This window comes from Borostomias antarcticus, assembly GCF_949987555.1.
Source record: "Borostomias antarcticus genome assembly, chromosome: 2".
In the NCBI taxonomy this organism is placed as follows: Eukaryota; Metazoa; Chordata; class Actinopteri; order Stomiiformes; family Stomiidae; genus Borostomias; species Borostomias antarcticus.
In genome coordinates, this window is record NC_140235.1 from 20,243,320 (window position 1) to 20,268,878 (window position 25,559).

The 25,559-nt window shown below is 44.6% G+C and overlaps 1 protein-coding gene across 1 annotated transcript in view; it reads left to right on the forward strand.

Moving 5' to 3' along the window:
- pou6f2 (POU class 6 homeobox 2) overlaps positions 1–25,559 on the forward strand; it is a gene marked incomplete at both ends in the record, with an annotated part of 78,559 nt that overhangs the window by 7,349 nt on the left and 45,651 nt on the right. Inside the window, 3 exons of the mRNA XM_084456888.1 lie at positions 8,984–9,081; positions 11,627–11,641; positions 14,001–14,220. Coding sequence (XP_084313014.1) covers positions 8,984–9,081; positions 11,627–11,641; positions 14,001–14,220 — 333 coding nt within the window. The remainder of the gene's footprint in view (positions 1–8,983; positions 9,082–11,626; positions 11,642–14,000; positions 14,221–25,559) is intronic.

Genomic DNA, 25,559 nt, shown 5'->3' on the forward strand with positions numbered 1-25,559 from the left:
GCGAGATCCAGGCTATCCAGAAGTTATTATGTTTTTCCCCTTCATATCTGTGGATGTGGAATAACACTGCGATGCTTCTTTACCGGGGAATGGAGTTTCGGGCCTCAAAGTGATAGTCTACCACGACATCCCTCCCTCCCTCCCTCCCGCCCGCCCATCGCATGACGGCAACGCAGAAATGTTGTGCGAGCCGATTCTCTGCCTGCTGTTTGCTTGTTCGCTCGCACGCCCAATAGATTTTTAACAAACAACTTTTCAAAAGGGGGGAGAAAAGTTTAGCAAAGCAAACGTAAATCCCGGTCCCGGCCCACTCTCTGTGATTGAGGTGAGGTGCTCCGAAGACGATAGGCCAGATGGCTAGACAGTGCTATGCTATCCACTATTATGATGATGGCTTTATGACAGTGGGCAGTGTGGAGGGGGGGGGGGCTCTGGAGGTGCCGCAGGAGAGTGGCGGGGGGTAGAAAGTGGGACGGGTGGGGGGGGGGGGGGGGGGGAGGGGCAGGCAGCATTAGTGTTGCATAGCCTGAGGGTCTGATGCTGACGTGTCAAGCGTGACATGTGGGTGTCTAGCCCCCTGCTCCGGACCACCCCCACTCCCCAGTCACACACACACACACACACACACACACACACACACACACACACGGATGCCACTGGCTCCCCCTAATTGTCCTGTACTTGCTCTCGCTTGACCAGATGCATCCTGCATACCAGCTCAAAGAAGGCTGCAAACTGTTTCCTTCCTCAGGGTTATGTAGCGATTCCAAGATGGTTGAAACATCATCTCATTATGGTGGGTCACAATTGCAGCAAGTGCGGATTTGCAATAGCTGCGACCACGTACGAGCTATAGAATAGTCTTCAAACATTTTCAATCTGTCTGAATCTTCCTCTCTTGTCTAATTAGTGGATTAGAAACAGATGTGATGCCAATGCTCCGATGCTTTTGTGGACAACAGCAGCACTGCACTTTTGTGGACCAACTGCAGCTAAAAATGGATAAATCATTTGAATGATAAACCAACGTATCCTCCATATTGTTTCATGGGTTTTCTGTAGCATGTGTGAATATGGTGGGATAGGGGATGAGACAGAAAGCTGGGTAAAGACAGAGGTCCTCTTGCAGAGCGGGGATGAAGGGGACAGCCGCAATCCTATTTACCTCAAACATCATTCCAGTAATTTAAGAGGAGGCACAGTGTCAATAGTGAGGCGGGCCCCTCAACTCTCCCCCGTGCTCCTAAAAGGCTTAGAAAGCTCTCTCAGGCAAGTCCTGATCCCACCGTCCGGACCGCTACTTATGGCCATAAAAGGATGAGGAATAATCGCGTATTGTTATTTGTCTCTCTCAACCCTGAGGTAATCAGGTTGACATTGCTCAGGGAATGAGGAGAATGGGCAACAGAAGTGCTCGTGTGCAAAGTGTTCCGGTCCCATGAGAGCCGCACAAATGCCCCCTTTCTCTCTCTCTCTCTCTCTCTCTCTCTCTCCATCACACCCTCTCTCCTTCTTGACCTTTGGGATGAGCATTACCTCTTCCCTCCAATTTCCATCCTCCGGTTCCTCTTGGACAGTGCTCTGGGCTCCTCTTCACTGTAGGGGCCGAGCCAGGTAAGAGCAGCACCTGGGCTCCTCTCCCAGACCAGAGAGCTTGTTGGAGGGAGCCCTCTGGCCTGGGCTGAGAGCCTATAGCGGGTAGGGCTCCTCTCTGTTACGACATGCATTAACAGACAGGTGGCCGCTGCTGTACTTAGCAGCTGCCTTCAACAGCGGGGGGGAGCATCTAGACCGACTTGTGCTGGTGACAGAAAAACAAAACTTTGGACAGTTCTGAATGAAAAGAGCATACAGTGAAGAGATATTAGAGACAGTTTTTAAAGTCTACCCACTCCTTTATTCTCTCTCTCTCTCTCCTTCCCTCTCCCCCCCCCCATGTTCTCTAGTCTAGCTTCATAATCACCAGAAAAATGGCTACTGAACCGCTGAGATGTAAAAAAAAAAAAAAAAAAAAAAAAATGATCCAATGCTGCCTGGTGCCTACTGTAGCTATAGTGTCTCCTGTGTAACACCTTGATTCCATAATTCAGCATTATTGGGGGAATAATGTGGCAGATACAATACAGTACGTGTGCCTGTGAGGTCTCCACCCTCGCTCCAGGAGGAACCAGACTTCTGTGTCCCGGGACCAGAGAGACCCAGCCCAGTCTCTGACCACCTTGACCTGCCCAGTGCTCTTCATTAAGGAAATGACAGCTCCCCCAGCGGCCACGACCTTAATGCGGCTAATAGTATTACAAGCAGACCGTCTCTAGTGGGTTACAAACTCCCAGAAGCACTACTGACCTCCCCCATCCTCTCCAGCCTTTAAACAAAGTATTACTTTCCCTGTGCTCCTTTGGGAGCCATTGAACAAAGAGCACCTGGGCTTATTGGCAGCAGACAGGCCCTGTGTTATTGTCGAGGGCTTTAGAGGGCCTCATACCTAGCAAGAGACATAACCATGCAAAGAAACACTCGTTTACATTTTTTTTATTGGACTTTCTCCTCATACTGTATTGTAAGTTGTCAGAGAGAGCGCCACTCACAAGCTACACACACAGTATCCCACAAAACACATTTAGTTTACTGACTAGAACACTACTCCTCTCTCTCCCTATCATGTACTGTACAGTAAGTGTGTGTATGGGTGTTTCTGTGTGTGTGTGTGTGTGTGTGTGTGTGTGTGTGTGTGTGTGTGTGTGTGTGTGTGTGTGTGTGTGTGCGTGCGTGAGTGCATCACATTTGTGTGTACTTGTACTGTGCTGTGTGTCAATGCCAGACCCATAAAAGCTATCCAGCAGTATTAGCAAAATCAATGGCCAAACAATTTGGCACAATCGGTCACATATTGACAGAGTAAAACCTCGTGTATGATGTGACTTGTCTTTAATTTGGCCAATCCCTGGCCATGGAATCCCTCAGATATCCCTGCATGGCTTTGCCCTCTCCTCACTTCAACAATCAGCCTTGATAGACAAGGCCTCTTACTGACACTGAGACTAATCAATCAAGGTGGTACGAATCAAAGCTTCTCCCTTCATCAGCTTAGACAGTACCTTATATATGTGTGTGTGTATATATATATATATTTTTTTTTTTTTATTAAATCACAATCTTCACCCCATGTAATACCTAACTGTGGTATAACTGTGACATATAAAACAAATGTTGTCATCCAACCTTTATAAACAGACCTTTATAAACATGTACTAAAAGAAGGCTTAGCCGTACATGGGTTGGGTGATTTTGAAAAGCCTGAATCATTACTTGGCTCTCCAACATTTGTTACCTTACATAATGCATTTCCACTAAAATAACAAACACCTATTTCAAAGAAGGGCAGGATTTCTTTTCACTTTGAAATCAGCGTCATGTTTTTTTTTTTAAAGCTGATGGTCACCCCACTTCTTTTATGGGATCACATATTGATTCCTAGATGCACCAACCCATACGCAAAGCCTTCAATAACACCCATCTCATTCAGATGGTCAGTGAATGAGACCACTGCATTAACAGAGGCGGCCTGCTGATTATTGTACGAAATCCAGGCTAATAGTTTATGTGGCAGTGTCCTTGGGTTGACAGCGCTCTGCACTGAGATCCGCTATGGATGGTGTCAAATAAATACAGCTCCTAACACCCCATGGAAAGCCTTTCGCCTTCTGTTGCTTTCAAAGTCTCGATCTGGTCGCCATTTACCTGATCAATGCAAGAGAAATCATGATAGTCAGATATTGGGAATATTTCCACAGCATATAAGCCACTCCAGAACCTCCACTGATCACAGTGGTAGAATGGTCATTCTGGTGAAGTGGATTGCCATGATAAAAAAAAAGCTTTTGAAGAGAAAGTGTTCAGCTACTGTATATTTGTAGAAACTACTAACAGAGAGTGAAGATGTAATGTAAATCTCACATAACATAAACACAAGGCCAAAGGGATTAGAGGACAATTACTGTATGTCCAAACAGAAGCACTCATGCAAAGGCCGCAGCAAGGTTAGCTATTCAAAGTAAGATGTGTAAATGACGATGTATTTTGAGCCAGCATCATATATTTTGGACCATCAGTGCTGAAGGCTACTTAGAACACCTTGGATGTCAGTATTTCCAGGAACCTGGGGACATCTCTGTCTCTGCTCATTTTGTACATCGTCATGAGTCATTAAGTCATGAGACGTTCGTTCGTTCGTTCGTTCGTTCGTTCGTTTGTTCGTTCATTCGTTCATTCATTCATCCATTCATCCACCGTGTGACCCCTCCCTGTGTATGAAACGGTCACAGAACATTCTGTCGAGAAGGATTTATTCATTCTTCATGCCAGAATTGCTATTGTGAGTCCTGTGTTAATGTTTAAAAGCAAATCCACTTAAAATACATTCTTATATTAGGTACACAGGTTAAAAAGAACAAAGGATCTAGTAATAAAAGATAATTGAAGATGAACTCCCTGGCTATTTCTTCTGTCAGCTTTTTAATTTAGTTAAAGGAATCACACCAACACCTTAGGGAAAAGATGTGCATGTGCATTTATTTATAATCGATTTATTTTCCCAGAGATAAACGTGTTAACGTTACAGATATTTGCAAGGGGATCAGGATTTCTCTTAACACCCTGCTAAGTTATTGTGAGATGATGAAATGAAAGCCACATACAGCCCAGTTATTTAATAACCCATCCGTCTGCACTCCTTATCAAATGGAATATATTATTCACAACTGGTGGTTAAGTCCAACTGCAGTACATATATGAGCCCTACAGTCATTATTTATTGATGCTATTGTCATGGCCTTATGTAAACTCATCATCTATAATGGAGCGGAGTGATTTAGCTGATTAGAGAGAAGCAGTGTTATCTCATGGCTGCTGCGGAGATGGAATAGATATGCTGATGAGACGCTGCGCTGCCTGAGCTCAACCCTCCGTTCTGCCTTCCAGATTATAGTTCCCTGGCATGCATAATCTTGTCAAGATGCCAAGATTAATTTATGATTAGTTAGTCGTTAGACTTAATGACAAATTGTTACATATATGGTGTTAGATACTGTATTGACTAAATACTGGCTTGTGAATTGTTTAGACTCTTCCGTTTTTGTTGCAATGTGAAGATTGAAGTAGTTGATAATGCACTGTAGTACAATAAGCTGCCTGAAGTGTCTGAAGACAGAAGCCTGTACTGTATATTCAGAGGGGTTTTTGTATTTGTGGAAAAGCCATTGTTTGTTGGGCAGAGTGTGTGTGTGTGTGTGTGTGTGTGTGAGAGAGAGAAAGAGAGAGAGAGAGAGAGAGAGAGAGAGAGAGTGTGTGGCTGTGTGTCGAGTTGTATGTGTGTGTGTACTGTGTGGCAGTGTGTAGAGCAGTGTGTGACCTATAATTGGTGAAATAGCGGGTGAAAAGAGGCTGAGTTGTCACAGTAGTGAGAATTTGACGAGTCAGAGGATAGTGACTGATATACAGACACAGGCCCAGTGATTTGAGGTTCATTTGGTAGGTCATGCTATTGTTATTGTTATTATATTGTTAACCAATTATTTTGATTTTATGTAAAGCCAAGATGATGCTGGATGACGTGGCTTGGAGTTTAGGCAGTAATGCCCCAACGCTCAAACACACCACACCGACAGGCAGTGAGACCTCATTGGCTTACGAAGTGTGTATATGGTGTGGAGATTTGATTTAGATTGGCCTCAGAATTCAGAATGTTTTGTTAGAAATGGTTGATTCTATTAATGTCTTTATTCAGTGCATGAAGACAGACCTACTCTAAAGGTCAATAGATTTAATCTTGCTGCTATTGCCAAAACAGTGACTCATTTCAAGCATTTTGGCCAGCTTACAATTATTATTTTTTATCTCCTCTTCAGACTTGTGAGGAAAGTGAATTTGAACATAATGTTCTGTACACCATGTTGTTAAGTACTTTTTTAAAATACAGTCTAACATGCATGAAGCACCAATCAATGAGAAAGGAAACTAGGGCTCCTAGCAGCAGTGAGCGGGCCCTCGCACCCCACGCGTGTCGGGGTACGGCGCCGTTAAAGTGTGTGCTATTTCGGTCTCCAGTACTGAGAGAAACTTCCTACTGGTGGCGCTCTAAGCGTGACTCAATACCGATGTGTATTCATGTGTTCAGGATGGTACCTAACATGTTTTTGATAACTTTTAATCAGAAAGGTCTTCAGATGAAGCAGGCAGAGTGTGAAGTCGATCGGATGAAATCTGTAGGACGAGTTTGTTAAAGTACGAGGGATGGAAATGTCAAAAATGAGCAAAATGGTGGACTTCCTGTTGGACTTAGGGTATGGCTCCAAGAGTGTGGATAAATTAGCTATGTATATCAACTTTCCTTTTCCTACGAAAAACTGGAAGGTGGGGCTCGCCATTTTAAAATTTCCAGGGGGCGCTCTGGAGCTGTTTTGCCACGCCCATTTCCAGCACCCATGAAATATACTTTTTTTTTTACCGGGACAGACGTATCTGCCAAGTTTCAAGCATTTTCATGGATGTTTAGGCCGCCAAAAAGGCATTTGTGGTTTCACCAGTAGGTGGGCTATAAGTTTGACTCAATACCGATGCATAGATGTGTTCAGGATGTGACCTTCATGAAGCGTGAGCAATTAGGTGCAAATTGGATAATGTATGTAGGAGTTATGAGGACTTCCTGTTTTATGGCGAAATGTCAAAATGCCAAGGATGTTTGGTGAAAACACTTTTTTTTTTTTATAACTTTTGATCACAAAGGTCTTAAGATGAAGCTGACCGAATATAAAGTTGATCGGATGAAATCTGTAGGAGGAGTTTGTTAAAGTCACACAGAAACGGACGTTTGAGATCATCTAACGTCCGTAGTTTGATGTATTTCCGACGCAAACAAGCTATGAGGGTGGGACATAATGTTTTGAGGAATTTGATTGGAACATTGACAAGTGGACGGGTTTTAAGAACTTTAGACAGATTCGATAGAAGGATAGCGTTGATTGACGGGTGGATGTTGTGAGATTATTGGCTTAAAGTCTAAGGTACCTGTTGTCGTAATTGCACGTGACCTACCATTTTCCAGGAAGTAAGAAATTATATACTTTGATATAAGATTACAACAAAAGTCGAATTTTGTAATTTTTTTGGCATACGTCGTTGAATAGGTGAACACTATGACCAATTATGTGAACCAAAATGGGACAGAATGTTTTTTTCATTTCTGTGCGACTTTAAAGTATGAGGCATGAAAATGGTAAAAACAAGGAAAAAATGGCACATTAAGAGCAAAATGGCTGACTTCCTGTTGGATGTTGGGTATAGCTCCAAGAGACATTTTAGTGTGTCTCGATGAACTACATATGCCCACCGAACTTCGTTCGCCTACATCAAACTGAAAGGTGGGGCTCGCCATTTTAAATTTTCCAGGGGGAGCTCTTGAGCCGTTTTGCCAAGCCCATTTCCGTCACCCATGAAATATCACATTTTTCACCGGGACTGATGGTCTGATTGCCCGTTGGCTCATTCCTAAAAGGCTGAATTTTTTTAACAAAATAGACAAGTGAGGGTAGAAGAAAGCAACACTGAAAAGAAAAGTTAAGACCAGAAGTCAAGCAGGGCCAAAAGAAAATCTAAAGACGGCAGGGTATCAGACTCCACCTGTCATATTTAGTAGTGTCAGTAGTCGATATAAAAGTACACAAAAAAAGATGCATGGGATGCTGTTAGCCTACTCGTTCAGTGAATGCTGTATCCGAAGAAGGACGCATAACAGTTGAGCTATTATTGATGACAGCAGTCTCACTTTTTAAATAATGAAGACAACTTTTAAAAGATATTACAAATGATACAAATATTATTGTATGCCAATCCTGTATAATGTTATTCAACTGTAGAATTGAAGTAAACACAATCACAACTTATTTTGCACGAACATGTCTTTCGTGCCACACTCCTGTAGCCTATGACTGCTCTTCAGTGTTCGTTTATTCTGTTCTTTGCTATGAACAAATCCCAGATGAGAAAACATTGGTGAATGCCAGAATTTTCATGGGAACTTCGTAAGTAAAGTTTAAGAAGACATTTTTTGTTCGTAACTTTTTTCGTAACTTTCTTAACATGATACGTGCCTTGCGAGACATTATAGCTGTACTGTTGAAAAGCCATCATTATAGTCGTACACATGGTGTATTGACAAAGCAGAAAGCAGGGCCACCAAAGCCTTTAGATCAAACCAGCAACCTGTGCTACAGTAGTCAGCGTTATGATAAGCCATAGTTCACATGTCCCCAGGCTCTGTGTCTTAGCTCAGATCCCTCCATGACAGCCTTTGTCCCCCCCTCCAGCCATCACTCCACTCATTATCATGTCTCTGTCTACACCGCTCTGCACTCACAGCAAACAGGTCTAATTGTTCCTCTTAGCTTCAGGGCCTGAGAGAGGGTGGGAAAAAAGAGAGAACGAGAGAGAGAGAGAGAGAGAGAGAAGAAGGGAGAGAAGAGGAAGAGATGGAGAAAAAGAGAGAGAGAAGAGGGAGAGAGCAACAGCAATGGAGAGGGAGCGAGAGAAGAAAAAGGAGAGAGGGAGAGAAGAAGGGGGAGAGAGGGAGAGCAAAAGAGATAGAGAGGGACAGAGAGAGAAGAAGAGGGAGAGGGAGAGAACAAGGGGGAGGAGGGAGAGTACTGTAAGAGAGAGAGGCAGGGGGGTGTAGATGGCTGCTGATACTCAGTGATGTAAATGGCTGGATAATGTGTCTCTCGGGGGTTGGGCTGCGGAGCCTCTTCCCTCAGCCATAACCCTGTTCCAGCGGCTGCCAGGCTATTTATGTAATTTATGCAGCACTGATTGTGAAGCGCCTCATGGCGGTTATTGATAAAGCACTTAAACATAAACTCAACCTGCAATGCTTCTCTCTCTCTCTCTCTGCCCCCAACACCCCCCCCCCCCTCTCTCTCCTGTCTCATAGGGGCCCGTGAGGGTTCTGTCCAGTCTGAAGCTAGCAGCAGTCCCTCAGAGCAGGGGCCATTGTGCCCGGCTCACCCAGCCTATCCAGTGGGACCACAGGTGAGTCTGGCCTTCTGCTGTTTCTCCTGCAGGGCTGTTCTGCTCTAATCTGAGATAGTAACAGAGAGCATGGGCCCTATGGCTTAGGGCTAGGAACCGTTGTTGAAAGGCTCTACATGTACTGTCTTATATGATTTTATGCTTTTAAAATCACTAGGAAGGCAAATGTCATGTTCTCATGACCATGATTAGAGGTTAGGTTGGATTAGGTTAGGGTTAGGTAGGTTAGGTTAGGGTGGAAGGTTCAATAAACGTATATACAGACATTGAGCTGCACTCTTCTAAACCTCAATATTATCATCAAAATGGTCATCCTTAGGATTGGTTGAGTTGTGATACTACTGAGCAAACAGAGAGAGAACACGGGTCTCAATTATAGATGTTGCGCTTGAATATGCAAGACATGTCATTTGTTCGTGTGTAAGAAGAGGTTCATGCCAGCACATCTAAGGCAGAAGCATGGAGACTGTAGCAGAGTGGTGAGGTGTGATGTAATTTTGTAGGGTGGGTGTACAGTAATCCAAAATCCCTATGGGAAAAATGAATGGGATTTGCGAAAAATGCCCAAATAAATAAGGTCTGTGTTTAACAGACTCACAAAGTTTTGTTCTAAAAGTTAAAATGCATCATATTTAATTGGATCTGTAATTATTAAACAGTGCTTGTATTAATATTGTGTTATAAATGTCATTACCTGAAATTAAATGGACTGAAGGACAAATTACGTTCAAAATGATGTTGTTCCCGAAGCCTCAGTCGCGCAGATAATAAGCGCAGTTTAGGGATTGATGGGGATTGATCCCACGATCTGGCCACCACGCCAGTCTTGCCTCAACCTCCCCTACATTAACTTTTATTTCACACTCTGTATCACCATCATTGTATGCATGCAGTCAGTACCATTGCATGCTACATGCAGTCAGTATGGATGAATGGGGTCTTCCACTGACAATTTATAGGCAACTATGGGTGTGTAAAAGGGGGACAAGACGTGCGCTCACAAAATCTTTAGTTGGTTGTGATTTATAATGGGAAACCGGTGTGGGACGTGCGTGTATTGTGTAATAAATATTTTTGTGCGTACGCACTTTCAGTGTTTCGTACGTACACAACCTTTTGACGTAAATCCACCTCACAGTTTTACAAGTGAGACCCCAGGTCTTTGTAACTGAGTACCCAGAAGCTAAAGCTCTTCTGGGAACAAGCTATGATATTTGTGGACAGCAATGAGAATCTGATCGGATTTTCAACCAGATGCTGATTGGCCTGTGCAGATAGTGGGCTATGCGGAGAGGCTGATTTGGCCTTGATTGGTCAGCATTGACCGCAGCATTTCAGTCTTCAAGTATTGCTAACAAGCCCTGCACTCTAGAGAGCTGTCGGTAGCATATCTGGCCCACAAGGTGCGATCTATTTGGACTTTCTTCCATGTTAACTCTCACTTCACAGAGGTCTTTATTACACAAACGGCAAAGTGTAGGAGAATAATAAATGAGTTTAGTCCAGTCTATACGCTTCTGATGAAATAATGTTCAAATGCACCTGTATTTGAAAAGTGGGCTAATGCGCTGGCCCCGCATGGGCAGAGGGGCACATGTTTTGTGTCGCTTGTCTTCAGACTACTGTTGCCCTAATCCCTGTTAACCCCCTGCTCTACTGGATGGCTCAATAAGATGCTGTTCTCTCTGATTGGATTCATTGGCCTGGTGGCTCAATGATGTTTAATGAGCATCTATCTCATTAGTGGTACTCGCTGTCACCCCTGAACACACACACACACACAGACACACACACACACACACACACACAAACACACAGACACATACACACAAACACACACGAACCCCCCCCCCCCCACACACACACACACACACACACATACAGTACACCTACACACACACACACACACACACACACACACACACACACACACACACACACACACACACACACACAGGGTCCAGCGTACGGTTTGCCACTAATGAGGTCAGTCCCCAGCACTCTGTGTTACTGAATGAAGGGCTCCACGTGCACTCAATCAATCCCCATCAGGATAAACCAGGCAGGAAACACGAGAGGGAGAGAGTCACTTACAGCATGGAGCCATCTTTGTGGAGGGTGAATTGGGAAAATAAAGAATGAGGTTAATTAAAAATACATTTTGATGATTCTATCTCATGTTCTAGGATACACAGAAACAAAACAGAAATGGGACTAAAAGAGGGTGTGTTTTTGAGCATGTGGCTACTGGTTTAGTCTGAAAGCTCCAGTATCCTGTCCCCCTCATCATATCAGGCTAATATATGAACGCTGTCAAGACGGTCTGAGTGAAGGTAACAGTTTTCAGAAACAAAGGCGCTCCCCACGCCATAGCCAATTCTCCTGTTTCAGGATCAATATGTTTTGATAGATTCTCGCTCCAGAGCCGGATATTGTGCGAACAACCATTATCCCAGGGTAGTTTACCCAACATGAAACCACCTTTCCCACTCGCAGTTAGGATGACAAAAGTGTGCTATCTGGGTGATTATGGGCAATTTCTCAGTGCCAGAGCTGCCAGGTAGGCAGATGGAGGAGTCCGCTGCTCCCTGACGGGCAGGCAGGGGAGGAAGGGCACCCCGCCCAGAAGCCCTGCTCACACCAGCACACATGTCTGTCTGCCCCCCTAACCCACTCCACAACACTGCTGTCAGGCCGGCCAGACGCTGCACTGTACTCCAGCAGCCCCACCACACCCAGAAAGGCACGAGAGAGAGAGAGAGAGAGAGAGAGAGAGAGAGAGAGAGAGAGAGAGAAGGAGAATGGGGTGCATACTGCAACTAGTCAGACACCTACTGTAGACGAAGCAGGTTTGATGAAGCTGGTTTTGGGCACAGAGGACTGGTTTTGTGCACTAAAAATGTATCTCACTGTGCAGGGCGTGCAGAGTTTAACAATTCAAGTGATACATTTGTGAGAACTATTATTACACTTCACGCAATCACATATTTCGTAGATGGAGGTTAAATCAGTTTAAAAGACAAATAGCCTATAGAGAGGTTACATGTACTTGAAGTGATTGAGCGTTTTTTCGTGTGGAAAAAATTATATACCCTTCTATCTAACGCTTGCCTTCTGTGTCAGACGCAAGAATCTCATTTAGGTTTAGGCTACTCAAAGACAAAATGTTCAAAGACAGTCTTTGATTATCTGCTGCTTCAATTCAAGATGAAATTTAGTTTAGGCAAGATTAAACATATGTTACATAAAAGAGACCTTAGTTGTTTTCCTCAGAGGTATCTTGGAGGTTTCAAATGATTAATTCTTTATTTAAAGTTAATGACAAATGTCATTTTGAGCACTGACAAAGCAGTCAACTGTTGTCATTTGAATATGTTAATGAGTTGTTGTGCTTCAAAGCAAATGGTGAAGAACACAGAATATTTAAAACCCAAATGATTGTTGGTGATGAGCCTGTGGTATGATTCCTGTAACACTGTTGTTGACAACCACCATCTCAAAAGGCAGATGTCACTTAGAAGCATTCTCTCCGATTTTTATTGTGAGGAAAGGAAATTATGTTAAATAACAAAATATGATTTATTTCCCGTCATTTTATCTTTTACTACAAGTGTTTTACCTTGGAACCTCCCCTTGGGCTCCTGGTCTTAAACCCCTGCGATTATGTTGGCGTGGCCGCACTGCTTCCACACAGTGCAGGCTTATCTTAGTGACACCACTGTCACCTGCGAGCGCTCGGTCGGGTGAGTATGGTGGCGTCTTCACACCAGTTGGCCGTCCCCTCTCCGCTGTGGCTTTAGACGGCGCTCCATGCAAAACACGAGTGGATAGCTGACAAGCGGAGTTAAAGGCTTGCGGCCTCTGGTCACTGCTAAAGCGCCTGCCAGGTCACCAGGGCCACTCGGTAGTCAAACGTACTGATATACCTCAGCTGAAGCGTTTAAGGGTTATTTCAGATCGGGCTGGGACCCAACCCAATTTTAGGGCCGCCTACCCACAGTACAGTATGTTGTTCTACATCACATTGTTTTGCTTGTTCCCCGCCTGACTCCCAACCCTGTCTGTCAAGCTAAAATAGGTTGGGCTTTATCAGATTTAATCAAATGCCTCATACCTCCCGATTTCTGAATTTCTGGAAACGACACACACTTTCCATATCTGAAAAAAGCACTCTACCCAAAATGTTGTATATTTGCAGATCCACCTCCTTGGAAAATACATTTGAGCTGCTTCTTCTGTGTCTGGGCAAAACATCTCCTAGCGATACACCAGATAACATACAGTATCTAAGCCTCTATGGGTATGACGGCACAGATTCAACTTAAGCTAATATGAGTGAATGCTGACATGAAGACAGTGATTTGCTGCTTCCCCCAGAAAAGAAGAGAGATGCTGATATGTTCAAAGAGTGTAGTGAACAGCCTCGTCTGGAGAATTCCATGGTATCTGAGGGGTGATCATTCAGATGAAATGTAGGCCTACACCACTCTCTATCTCCCTGAAATGCACTGCTCTCTCTCTCTCTCTCTCTCTCTCTCTCTCTCTCTCTCTCTCTCTCTCTCTCTCTCTCTCTCTCTCAAAGGACCTCTCTTTGGAGATCTTTCCACATACTGTACACTACTGTACAGCACTACATTTTCCCTGTCACTCTTTGGCCTATGCCAAACCAACCAAGTCAGCAACAAAACCAACTGCATTCATGAAACACAGGGCATTTCAAGTCACTGAGGTGACATCTGTACAGGTGTGCTGTACTGTAGTCATCCATGTCACCAATGCCTTTTCATCAGCCTGTTGGAACTAAGTTTAAGATCTCAGTTTTCTTCTCAGATCTTCAGCTTTATGTTCGTGTGTGTCGATATTCGTGTTAATGTATATATTTGTGTGTGTGTGTGTGTGTGTGTGTGTGTGTGTTCCAGTCCATCCTGGTGGCCCAGCAGCTGGCCAACGCGGTAGGAGGAGTAATGTCGGGGGCGGGGCCCGGCCTGAACCAGCCCATCCTCATCCCCTTCAACGCGGGCGGGCACCTGGGCGGGCAGCAGGGGCTGGTGCTCTCACTGCCCACCGCCAACCTCCAGGGCCTGGTGGCTGCCGCGGCTGCGGGGGGCCTGATGACCCTCCCCCTACAGAACCTGCAAGGTAAGAGGACGCCTGACCACCACACACATACTGGGGGAGGGGGGGACCAGACACCTGGCCTGCTAGGGACACCTCTCAATCACCTCTGAACTACAACTCATGATGAAGAGATACCAGATCAACTAGGGACACCTCTCAATCACCTCTGAACTACAACTCATGATGAAGAGATACCAGATCAACTAGGGACACCTCTCAATCACCTCTGAACTACAACTCATGATGAAGAGATACCAGATCAACTAGGGATACCTCTCAATCACCTCTGTACTACAACTCATGATGAAGAGATACCAGATCAACTAGGGATACCTCTCAATCACCTCTGTACTACAACTCATGATGAAGAGATACCAGATCAACTAGGGACACCTCTCAATCACCTCTGTACTACAACTCATGATGAAGAGATACCAGATCAACTAGGGACACCTCTCAATCACCTCTGTACTACAACTCATGGTGAAGAGATAACTGGTCTGCTAGGGATAGGAACCATGCAGTAAGTAGGTTTGGGAGGGGAGAGTTTATACCTGCCATGTGGTTAGATAGAATAATATTATGGGCTGTCCATTAATGGGAAAAACAAACAAATATTGATGATGATTTACAGTAGTAATTCAAATTTACGGTTACTGGTGTAGCTAGAACACCACAGTCATCAGGTGAACATACTGTAGCATATACTGTGTCTGTCCTGTCATGATCACGGCAGGTTTTTGCTCTCTTTACCCTTCGCGTACGGTCTGTTATGCGGGTTCTGCTCAAGACGTACACGCAGTTGCACAGCACTGTTGGGATGTTCCGGAACGCCCCGGAACAGGTAAGAATACTTTGGGGGGTTGTACTCCAAAAAGCTGCCGTGCTCAACTTGCCCGGAGGAAGAGCCGTATTAACGACAGGTCAACGTTTTGCAGTGCAGCGCAAAAGCACTTTGTGCCTCTTTCCTTCTGCTTAGGAGTGCACTGTACTCTCCATCCTCCTCTCCACCTCATCCCTCGTCCGCGTCGCTGTACTTATCCACGGTTTTTAAACTTTAATGCCCAAGTGTTCTCTTTTGATCGTAGTTGTAAATGGTTTTCATTTTAATGTTTAAAACATTGTCTCTTTTATACCATTAGTTTGAGGGATGGATGGAGAAGCAGTCAGTCATGAATCTTAGATGAGAGAGCCCAGCTAATGTAGAAAGATGCCAGGCTGCATGTAAAGCAGTGTGTTTTATTTTGTGTGTGTCTGGAGGGGGGGGGGTGAACTGGAGATTACAATAATGCCAGACTAGCAAAAGTGCTGAGGAGACCCCCTCTATGTGAGGAAATGGATGGACAGATGGCTGGAGTGATGAAACGCAGAGGTAGAAGCCTAATGGACACAAACATGCATAAATAACAGCGTCTATCGCTATGGGGGTGAGCTTTTAATAAACACACATCTAGCCAGCGGAGCCCCTCAATGTGTCCCAGGGAAGCCGGAGGAGGGTAATAGGCCCACCGGGTCTGTCTCACACTTCAGCGGCTTCTCCTCTCATAGCTGGGCCTCCGTCCAGCGATAACCGATTGACAAACGCATTGTCAGGACCACGAGAGACCTATAGGCAAACACCTCTCAATCACTTCCTCGTCGCTCACCGCTGTACTGTACTACAACTCACGGTGAAGAGAGAACAGATCAGTTCGGGCTCCTGTATCTTGCTAGTAATTCACTATCTCTATGGTTGAGAGCGGTGGGGAAGGGGAGGGGGGTCAGAAGCCTGTGTGCGCGTGAGGGAGAGTGAAAGGCAGATTCTTTTGGAAGCGTTGGCGCTGATGGACAGGCCGCCCGTTCACACGTCTCTGGGGGGGGGGGGGGGGCAGAGTGAAGGGGCCTCCGTGGAGAGAACGTGACACAAGTCAGGAGTGAAGCTAAATGTCTTGACTGTGACCGGGCCTGTGGGCCTGCTGGCGCAGCACCTCTGACGGGCAGACCGGGCCCCCCCCGGCCGGATTCATCACACGTTTAATCTACTGGCCCTCACAGCAAGTGTGTCTTACAGCTGGCATGCTGCTAGCTAATTTGCACCATTATCTGACCGGGACAACTGTGAAGCGTGGTAATGACGGAACTCCCCTCCTGACCCTCTGTAAATGTAATGAACCTGCTAATGACCGACTAATAACACTGTTTGTCTTGGTAAATTGGGGGGGGGGGGGGTTATACTGTACGTACATGTTTAGTGTGTAAACCGAGGATGAGTCTACTCTTCTTTCCCTCAGTTTACTCTTCTTCTCAACGAAAAGAGGCCCAGATGTGATTGTTTTTGTATAAGTGCTTCGTTATCAGCTTATTTTCTGCAAGGTGCTGAACATTCTTACAATTTCATCCAAATTACATATGCGGCTGACATACATTAATTAGCCAGGAAATTCCCAATATACTTAAATCATCTTTATTGATCACAGAATATCTCTGGTTACATCTCTGGTGCTTCCTTTGGTCTGAAATCCACTTTTGAAAAATACATGTGGAGAAGAGGAGTGTCTCTGGCCGGAGAACTGAGTCTGGGGCAGCTTCCTCAGACTGTGATGAATAACCATCTTTGTAATGGGGTTGTGTGCAGTAAAGTTGGACCATCGGTTGTTTAAATAAAACCGAGCACATCTTGTGGCGGACAAGGTAAACACAGGCGGCAATGTGCGGAAGCTGGTTGTTTGTCAGAATGATTTATGCCTGGAAACATTCTGTAAAAACAAATTCCCATTGAAACTAAACAAGGGAGCAAGTTATCTTTTGTGACTGAGTACACACACAATTCTAGCTGACTTCACTGGGGAACGAACTAGGTTAGTGTCACACTTCTAGTCCATGAATATGAATCAAAAGTTCATGAATAAATTTGTCACAATTTTCAAATACACATGATGCCTGAAAAAGAAAAAGTAAAACAAAAAAGAAAGACAATTACCCCATCAGTGTCCTCACGTTTTTATGAAACTGTTCCAGTAATGTAGGTTTATGTTTTACATGATTTCATAACAAATCTATGCAGCAGCATTACCATACTGTACTTGTTGAGCACGTTGTATCAAAGAAGAAGAAATGCAACATCTCTTCTGCTTCTTTTTTTGACTCACTCATAACACAGGGAGCAAGTCTGCTGTCAAAGTCCTTTTAATATGTAATATTAAAGGTGGGGTAGGTGATTTGCCTCAGAAGCACTTTTTGTTATATTTTTTGCAATTCTCTTTACATTTTAACATCAATCAATCAATAAAATGCTCTGACACTGAAATAAAAAAAAAACAGTAATCTGCGTAAATCGCAGGACAGTAATAAGTCTGGCCAATCATTTCAAGGTACCACCTTGAAATGATTGGATGGCCTAGCTGCCTGTCAACCTACCCTACCTTACTTTTCCTGGTTTCTCTAAAATTGCCTACCCTACCTTGTAATACGCTCATCCCATCATCTAACTTGCTTGCAACCAAAGACGCGACAAGCAGGGTGAAGGTTTTTTTTTTTTTTTTTTTATCCTTTATTTTACCAGGCTAGTCTCATTGAGATTGAAAATCTCTTTTATAAGAGAGACCTGGCCAAGAAAGCAGCATACAGTTACAGTTACAGACAACATTTCATCATAAATATAATACAAACACAAAGATATCTACACTTACAGTAATAGAAAGGACAACCAATTGCACATTAAAGCAGCGCGGTTATATATAAGTATTTCCTATTATGGATCAAAACATTTGCAGACCATTTCATTTGGCATAATTTTACCCTGCTTTTAAAAACTCTTAAAGGAACTAGCTCCTGCAGATTCAGAGAACATTGGCGTTCATTCCAGGCCAAAGGGGCAGACACCTGGAAAGCTTTCTTGCCAAACTCTGTCCTTGTCTTAGGTACAGTCAGCAGAATGCGGTTTTGAGACTGAAGCTGGTAAGAACTTTTTTCCTGCAAGTTAATGCAGGAATAAAGGTAAGACGGAAGTTGTTTCAAGATGGCTTTATAAATGTAAACGTACAGTAGTTGTCACGGTGAGGTAGGTGGGAATGGTGAGTGTGTGTGTGTGTGTGTGTGTGTGTGTTTGTGTGTGTGTGTGTGTGTGTGTGTGTGTGTGTGTGTGTGTGTGTGTGTGTGTGTGTGAGTGTCTGTGTCTGTGTTCTAATCCAGAGGAAACATAGAACAGCACTCAGGGGTTCCCGATAGGTAAACGCTGCCTGGCGTCCCGCTCAGCCGAGGTAATGAGGAGCCGTGTCAGAGCCATTCAAAGATGAAAACACTCTCTGGTGATATGGCCACCCTCCAGTACGTGGGCGTTATTGTAGTTAGCATCACACAAATGAGGGAAATCACTTTGTTCATTACAGCACCAAAGGGACTCCTGAGGGGAGAGATAAATAGTTAGCCCATGTCATACTCCATCTTTTCCACCCAGATGGCTGCTACCGAGGGTTGGGGGAAGGGGGGGGGGGTAAGGGGCTTCTTTAAGAGGTTAGCTCAGAGGAACCCTGGTGTACAGTATAGAGGGTTCTGAACCCAATCCTTCTCACTCTTGGCACAGTTGGGTTTTGTAGTTGGATTAGTGTCACTACTGTGTGTATGTGTGAGTTTGTGTGTGTGCGCGTGTGTGTGTGTGTGTGTGTGTGTGTGTGTGTGTGTGTGTGTGTGTGTGTGTGTGTGTGTGTATGCAAGCGAGTGTGTATTATGTGGACCTACTATGCGTGCTTAAGGGTCTAAGCAGCTAATAAAATATGTTGTCTGTGGAATTCCAGGGATTGCATACAGCAGAATTTATTGTGAGATTAGACTGACAGTAGGCATTATTACAAGCAGTTCTCATATCTGCAACAGCTACACCCCCCCCCCACCCGCCTGCCTTCCGTCTCCGTCTCCACACAACAGAGACTACCAATCCCAGCAGCCCCTCTCCCTCTGCTGTTTAATTTGAAGTATCTTATTCTGGAGCTGTATGTATTCCACGTTGTCGTTTAATGACTTAACTTTGCTGTGGTTGTAAGACGACTCGCAGGGGAGAAGGGGTTGTGCTAAATAAATAACTGATAAAATGTAGACCCTCATACATTTCAAAGCTAATGCAACTAGCGGGCGCGATAGGCGCAGCTGCACACATAGTCTTGGAGCGGTAATTTGATTGATTTGTTGTGACAGCAGCCAAATAATTGAGAGTGAGAGGTGCTGGCGGAGACGAGGAGCAGCCTGGGTTCCCAGCAGATCTGCTGCCTGCCTTTCTCATCTCTGCCATTGATATCCACCACGGGTTTATTGTCTGTCTTCAATGAGCAGCCTGGGAACGCGCGGGGTGACTGCCGGTGACAGTTGAGGTTGGAAATAAATAACCCCCCCACCCCCCAATCAGAATGTACAGAAACCGTGTTCAAAAGGTTGGAATCAAATACACACGTTTTCACCTGAGCGCACACACACACACATACACACACACACACACACACACACACACACACACACACACACACACACACACACACACCCCGGTTATCCCTTGAGACTTGCTGTTTAAACTCGTGTGCTCCTTTTGAACTAAGAGATGTAATTCAGTTGTACTTCCCTTCGCTGTCTCGGATCATGCTCTCAATTTGTAGCTGATTTGTTACCCTGTGAATACAATAATAAGCCAAAATGAACACAATGGGCCTAACAAAACGCCATCTTTGATTGACTCTCTATGGGGCATCTAGAAGCTATGTGGTTGGCATACAAAACTGGAGGGAAACTAGCACAGGCTATTCACACAGTACTGTAGCTTTGTTCGTCATAACATTGACCAGTTCAGCCAGATGTTGATGTTTGGATGGTGGTGTTGTCACTCTGGCTCAGCCATGCAACAGTCTAATGGCCTGTACAGACTACACAAATTCAGGTCGATTTTGGGCCGATCTTTTGTCGCAGACAAAGTGTCCAGCATCTGGCCTGATTTTGAACGTAGGGGACGACGAAAAGATTTGTAGTGTGACATCATCTGGGACACCCTACGACACCCCGACGAAAAGTCTAGTAACATTTTTTGGTATTTTTCCTGCCTAGTCTGACATCTCCTGCGACCACGCCTACTGGCCTGTACAGACTACCTTTTTGTTTTTTGTCTTTCACGATGGTCACCATGTCAGATTAGGCGATCACAGTTCCATAAATTATTGTCGTGTTGTGGCCGGGACACTGCCAACACTACACAAATAATCGCGACAAATCATCGTATACTGTCTTTCACGACCATGTGCGTCATTGCGTGAGTTCAGGTAGTCTGGTCAAGAATTTGTCAGTCATGGAAGAAGTAGCCTATTGTATGCACTGTATTCAAGCTTTATTTATACTCGAAATTATGGTGGCGGTGTGTTGTGCCAAAGAATTCCGACTCCCAGGCAGAATCTGACTACCCTACACTATCTTTGAGTTTCGAGTTATCTTTTGACTGCCGAAACCATTATATGGAGGCTACTGCAAAAGCTGTACTTTTAATGATACAGTTGAAGTATCCTATTACATTTTCATCTGGGATTCATTCCTTTTTATCTACCCACTCAGTACCATCCAGTGACCTAGAGATGCAGGCTAACAAAGGCCAATAAATGTGGGGAGGGATAAATAATATGACTATATAATATGAATATAGACCTATTACTGTACTTGTAAACTATCGGTTCCTATTCCAAGTGTTCTCGTAGTGTATTATTGTGGATGTTATAGCAGTAGCTAGCCATAGGTTCACATTGCAATGTAGTCATCTTAAAACCTAAAATACCCTCGCTTTTTGTGACAAGTTGCTCCTCTTGCAATGTCCTGGTCTCTTGTGATGTCCTGGTGTCCCGGCCACGACACAGCACAAAGAATTTATGGAACTGTGATCGCCTGATCTGACATGGTGACCATTGTGAAAGACCCAAAAAAAACGGTGTAGTCTGCACAGGCCATAAGAGAGAGAGGGGGGGGGGGGGGTAGAGTGGGAGGGAGGGAGAGATGGAGAGAGAGAGGGAGATAGAGAAATAGAGGAGAGAGAGGGGGTGGAGAGATTGAGCGGGAGGGAGAGAGGGGAGAGGGAGAGGTGGGGGAGATGAAGAGATAGAGAGAGAGAGAGAGAGAGAGAGAGAGAGGGAGATAGAGACAGGGAGTGCTAGAGAGGGTGAGATAGAGAATTAGGGAGAGAAAGAGGGAGAGAGAGATGTATATAGAGAGGGAGATATATAGAAATAGAGAGGGAGGGAGGGAGGGAGGGAGAAAGATGGAGATAGAGAGAGAGATACAGTAGAGAAATAGAGAGAGAGGGAGAGAGAAAGAGACCCTCCTTATCAGTGTGGAGGAGGACAATAACAAAGCTAATCAGACATGGCTGTGGCTGTTTGTCTGCAGCAGACCCTGACATCTGCCCTCCTGCCTCCACCGCAACGGGACACATCCAGCAGCACGCCGTGTCACACACATGGAGCCCAGACTGGCTGCATAGCACACAACGCACCTGCACGCTTTAGGGGAAATGCTACAGTCACATGTTTATTTTGCCACCTATCTCAAGGGATTTTGTTAGGCTGTGATTTGGAGTGGCAGTGAGGTCTGTGAGGGAGAATGTGATGGTCAGAAATCAGGCTCAAAGAGACCTGAAATGACATTACTATATACAGTAGTAGCAAAAGGCAAAATGTCAAATGTGATTTTTGTATTAAGCTGTAATAATGATTATTCTGCCGTTGTACGTATTACACATAATAATATATTATGATTTTATAATTTAGTCTCTTTACATTTTAATATATTTTCAAGGCTTCCAGTAAATTACCACCAATGCAGTTGTTAGGATAAGCAGAATTACTTCCACTCCTTTCATTTTTCTCTCCTAGAGGCTTACAAAAGATTTGTGCACCAGTCTGCTGAGGCAAGATTCATAAGCTTTCAGGAACAATCTGTAGTCAAGCATTTTAAATGAAAATTGATTTGTGATTTACATGGTCAGTGAGGGGAAAATGAACTTACAGAATGTTGTAAATGAAATATTAGACAAGGTGCAGTGGGAGAGAGCTGACAGAGATGGTAATCTTGTGGAACTGGAATTCCCGCCTGGCAGAATTGGGTGACATTTTACATTTATCTGTGTTCTGCCTGAGTTGTAATGTTAATGGTAATTTTATGGGACTGAACTGGAATGAAAATGGTGTTATCATAGATTGCCTCAAATGTAGAATTGTGTAAAATAGCGCAGCTGTGTCTGTAATTGACCCTTTTTCTCTAGGTATTGCTTGATCTGTCCAGTAGTTGGATGTGTGAATTGAGACTATTTTTTTAATCAGTTGACCCTACACAGAGCACAACCTTACGTATGTCCCTTTACAAAAGATACACAGACATCCCAGTATTTTACCATTACTGTAGGCTATCAGAGCATTGTAAAAGCTCTTTGACTGAATGATACACCTACAGGTAGTAGAGTACAGTACAACCTGAATACATACAATAATTATGTAATAACACATGGACATTGTGATCAAAGATTGTATCAGTGGTGCTATAATATAGATTATTTATATTTTTACTTCCTGTAAAGATGTTTTATTGTAATAGTCATGAAGCAGCTTAAGTGTCATTAAAATATAGCACATTGCCAATACAAATGTATCATATTATCGACATCTTTTCAGTACAAATCCACCTTCAACTTAATAATAACAGCAAATCAATACCCATGTCTCTGCTAATCAATACCACTTATAGTCAACCCACATTTTCTAATTCTGGTCAATACCCTGTGCACTGAACATTTCCTCCTCCTATGAGGGGGCTCGTTGCCACACATGGGTTCTGGAAGGGGAGGGGCTCCAGCCTGGGCTCGTGTTTGGGGAGAGTCAGAAAAGAGCGAGAAGAGAGAAGACCAAAGTGCTACTCTGTAAAGAGCAGGCTCAGGGGGGGTCAATCGCTACACCAGATCACACAGAGGTCATTATTAAACATGGGGCTCCAGTTGCAGGACCCCTGAAACCAGAGATCCTGGTGATACTAGTCAGCAGATGGTGAGGAAACTAACCCAGGGCCTTTGGGGAGGGCTGCGCCGCCCGCTGAAAGCTATCTGCGGTTACTAATTGCTGACCAGGGCCTAATTAACCTTAATTAATAGCCTTGGTTTCTCTCTGGCCGGATTGGTGTTTTTTTTATCAGTGCTAGAGAAGCTGAAGAGGCCCCCCAGGAGTTGTGATGAGTGTGTGGGTCCCAGGGGGCACATCTCTGAACCAACCGCAGACACATCACAGATGGATTATGTGGCGTTTGAGCAGGATGGGCCTGTTTGGAGGGGAGGTGTATGTTACTCACTGATCATAAGAAAACATCATTACTGTAAGTACATCTCAGGGTCTGGAGGAGAGAGGCTTTTCTTGCCTCTGAAACATGTTGCTCTGCCCCTTCTGTACGCTATACTCTCCCCTGCTTGCTCACTGATCTCTCTCTCTCTCTCTCTCTCTCTCTCTTTCTCTCTCTCACACACACACAGACACACACGTGCGCACACACACACACACATACACACATTCTCTCTCTCTCTCTCTCTCTCTCTCTCTCTCTCACACACACACACACACACACACACACACACACACACACACACACACACACACACACACACACACACACACACACACAGCCTACTCTATCTCTGTCTCTCTCTGTCTCACAAACACCCCCCCCTCTATTTCTTTCTCTCTCGTTCACGGGGCCCATGCTTCATGAATTACATTGCTGTAATTCACAGTGACAAAGTAGACTTAGCACCTTTCTCCCCGGACCATGGGGGTTTGTTCAGCGAGCCCTCACTGTGAAATTACCTCGGCTCCTTTCATTTTCCGGCTGCAGTGAAATGGTTAAAAGACACAGATCAGCCAATATGAAAATAGAACTGATTCAACAAATCCGCCACCTCCCCCCCCTTACTGGCTCTTCACCCCTCACACATCCCCCCCCCCCCCCCCTTCCCCATCAAGCACCTTGTCCTGCATCTGTGAAAGGCTTGTAAGTTTCGGGTGCATACATTTCTTTTGGTGATATATAGTTGGGGGGGGGGATTTCATTTACTGCCGCTGCCCTTTGCTGAACCTGTTGCTAGTCAGTGAGCACGATAAGCGTATAAGTAGCATGCTACTTCATTCATCATACATCGTTCTGGCCTCTCAAATATCTCATATGCGATTCAGGACGAAACTACTAAACCGACACAAAGAATCCCCTTCAGGAACAGCTGGGGTTATATGAAACGCTGCGCTAAGAAATACAGGCGGGTTGTTTGCATGGTTTATCAAGTAGATAATGTTGTATTAGCAGAGGATCAGCCTCTGTATCAGAGATGCTTTATGTGGGAATATATTTTATCACAGCGGCAATGCTGCCTCTGACTTCCATTGTACAGTATGCATCATATTTTTGAGAGGCATATTTCATCGTGCATTCTGAAATCGGTTTTTCTCCCCCACAATCACAGTATCTTTCTCTGTGTTGTATTAAAGAGCATTAATAATCACAAGAGGCTCAGTGTCACTCAGATGTCTCCCCATCACTAAGGCAGACAGTGTAGTGCTGCTGGGCATGTTGTGCTGCGAGAAAGTGCTTACACGCTCCCACAGACAACCAAAGGGAATAATTAAAGACTGAAGATGGAGGGAGAAGAATGGGGAGCAAATCCCATTGTTTATCCCAATCATTTTCTCTCTCTCTCTCTCTCTCTCTCTCTCTCTCTCTCTCTCTCTCTCTCTCTCCCACTCTAATCTCACATTCCCCCCACAAATGCACTGTGTGTATATGGGCGTTCTTTCAAATGCATACAGTATGTAAGCGCAGCAGCTTACAACAAAGGGCCTGTGATGTCCTACTCATCCTCACATTGTCTTTTCATTACAGCAGCATCACATCTGTGGGGGTGAGTGAGCAAGGACGACAAGGCAAGCCTTAATAACCCCCTTAATGTTGCTGCCAGGAAAGTGAAATTAACTCATTTTTTTCAACTTGGCATAATTTCTTTAAACCCCCTCCCCATACACACACACACACAGACACACACTCACACACACACACAATTGTTATCAAAATAATCCCCCATGAAATTCTAATCTAAGATGATCAAACTATTAAGGGAGCTCTACCCTGCTCCGTACCTAGCGGCAGTAAATGTAACCCTTCAATCTTCTCCAGCTTTTACTGTCAGTCGGAGAGCACTCAGTCATCTCCGTGCATCAGGCCCACAATATTGATTTTTCCACCCACTGAAACAGCCGCATGAACATAAATTTTGCATGAGGCTTTTACTCGTGGCCTCTGCCTGGCTCTGACGACACATGATGGGACGGTGAACGGTC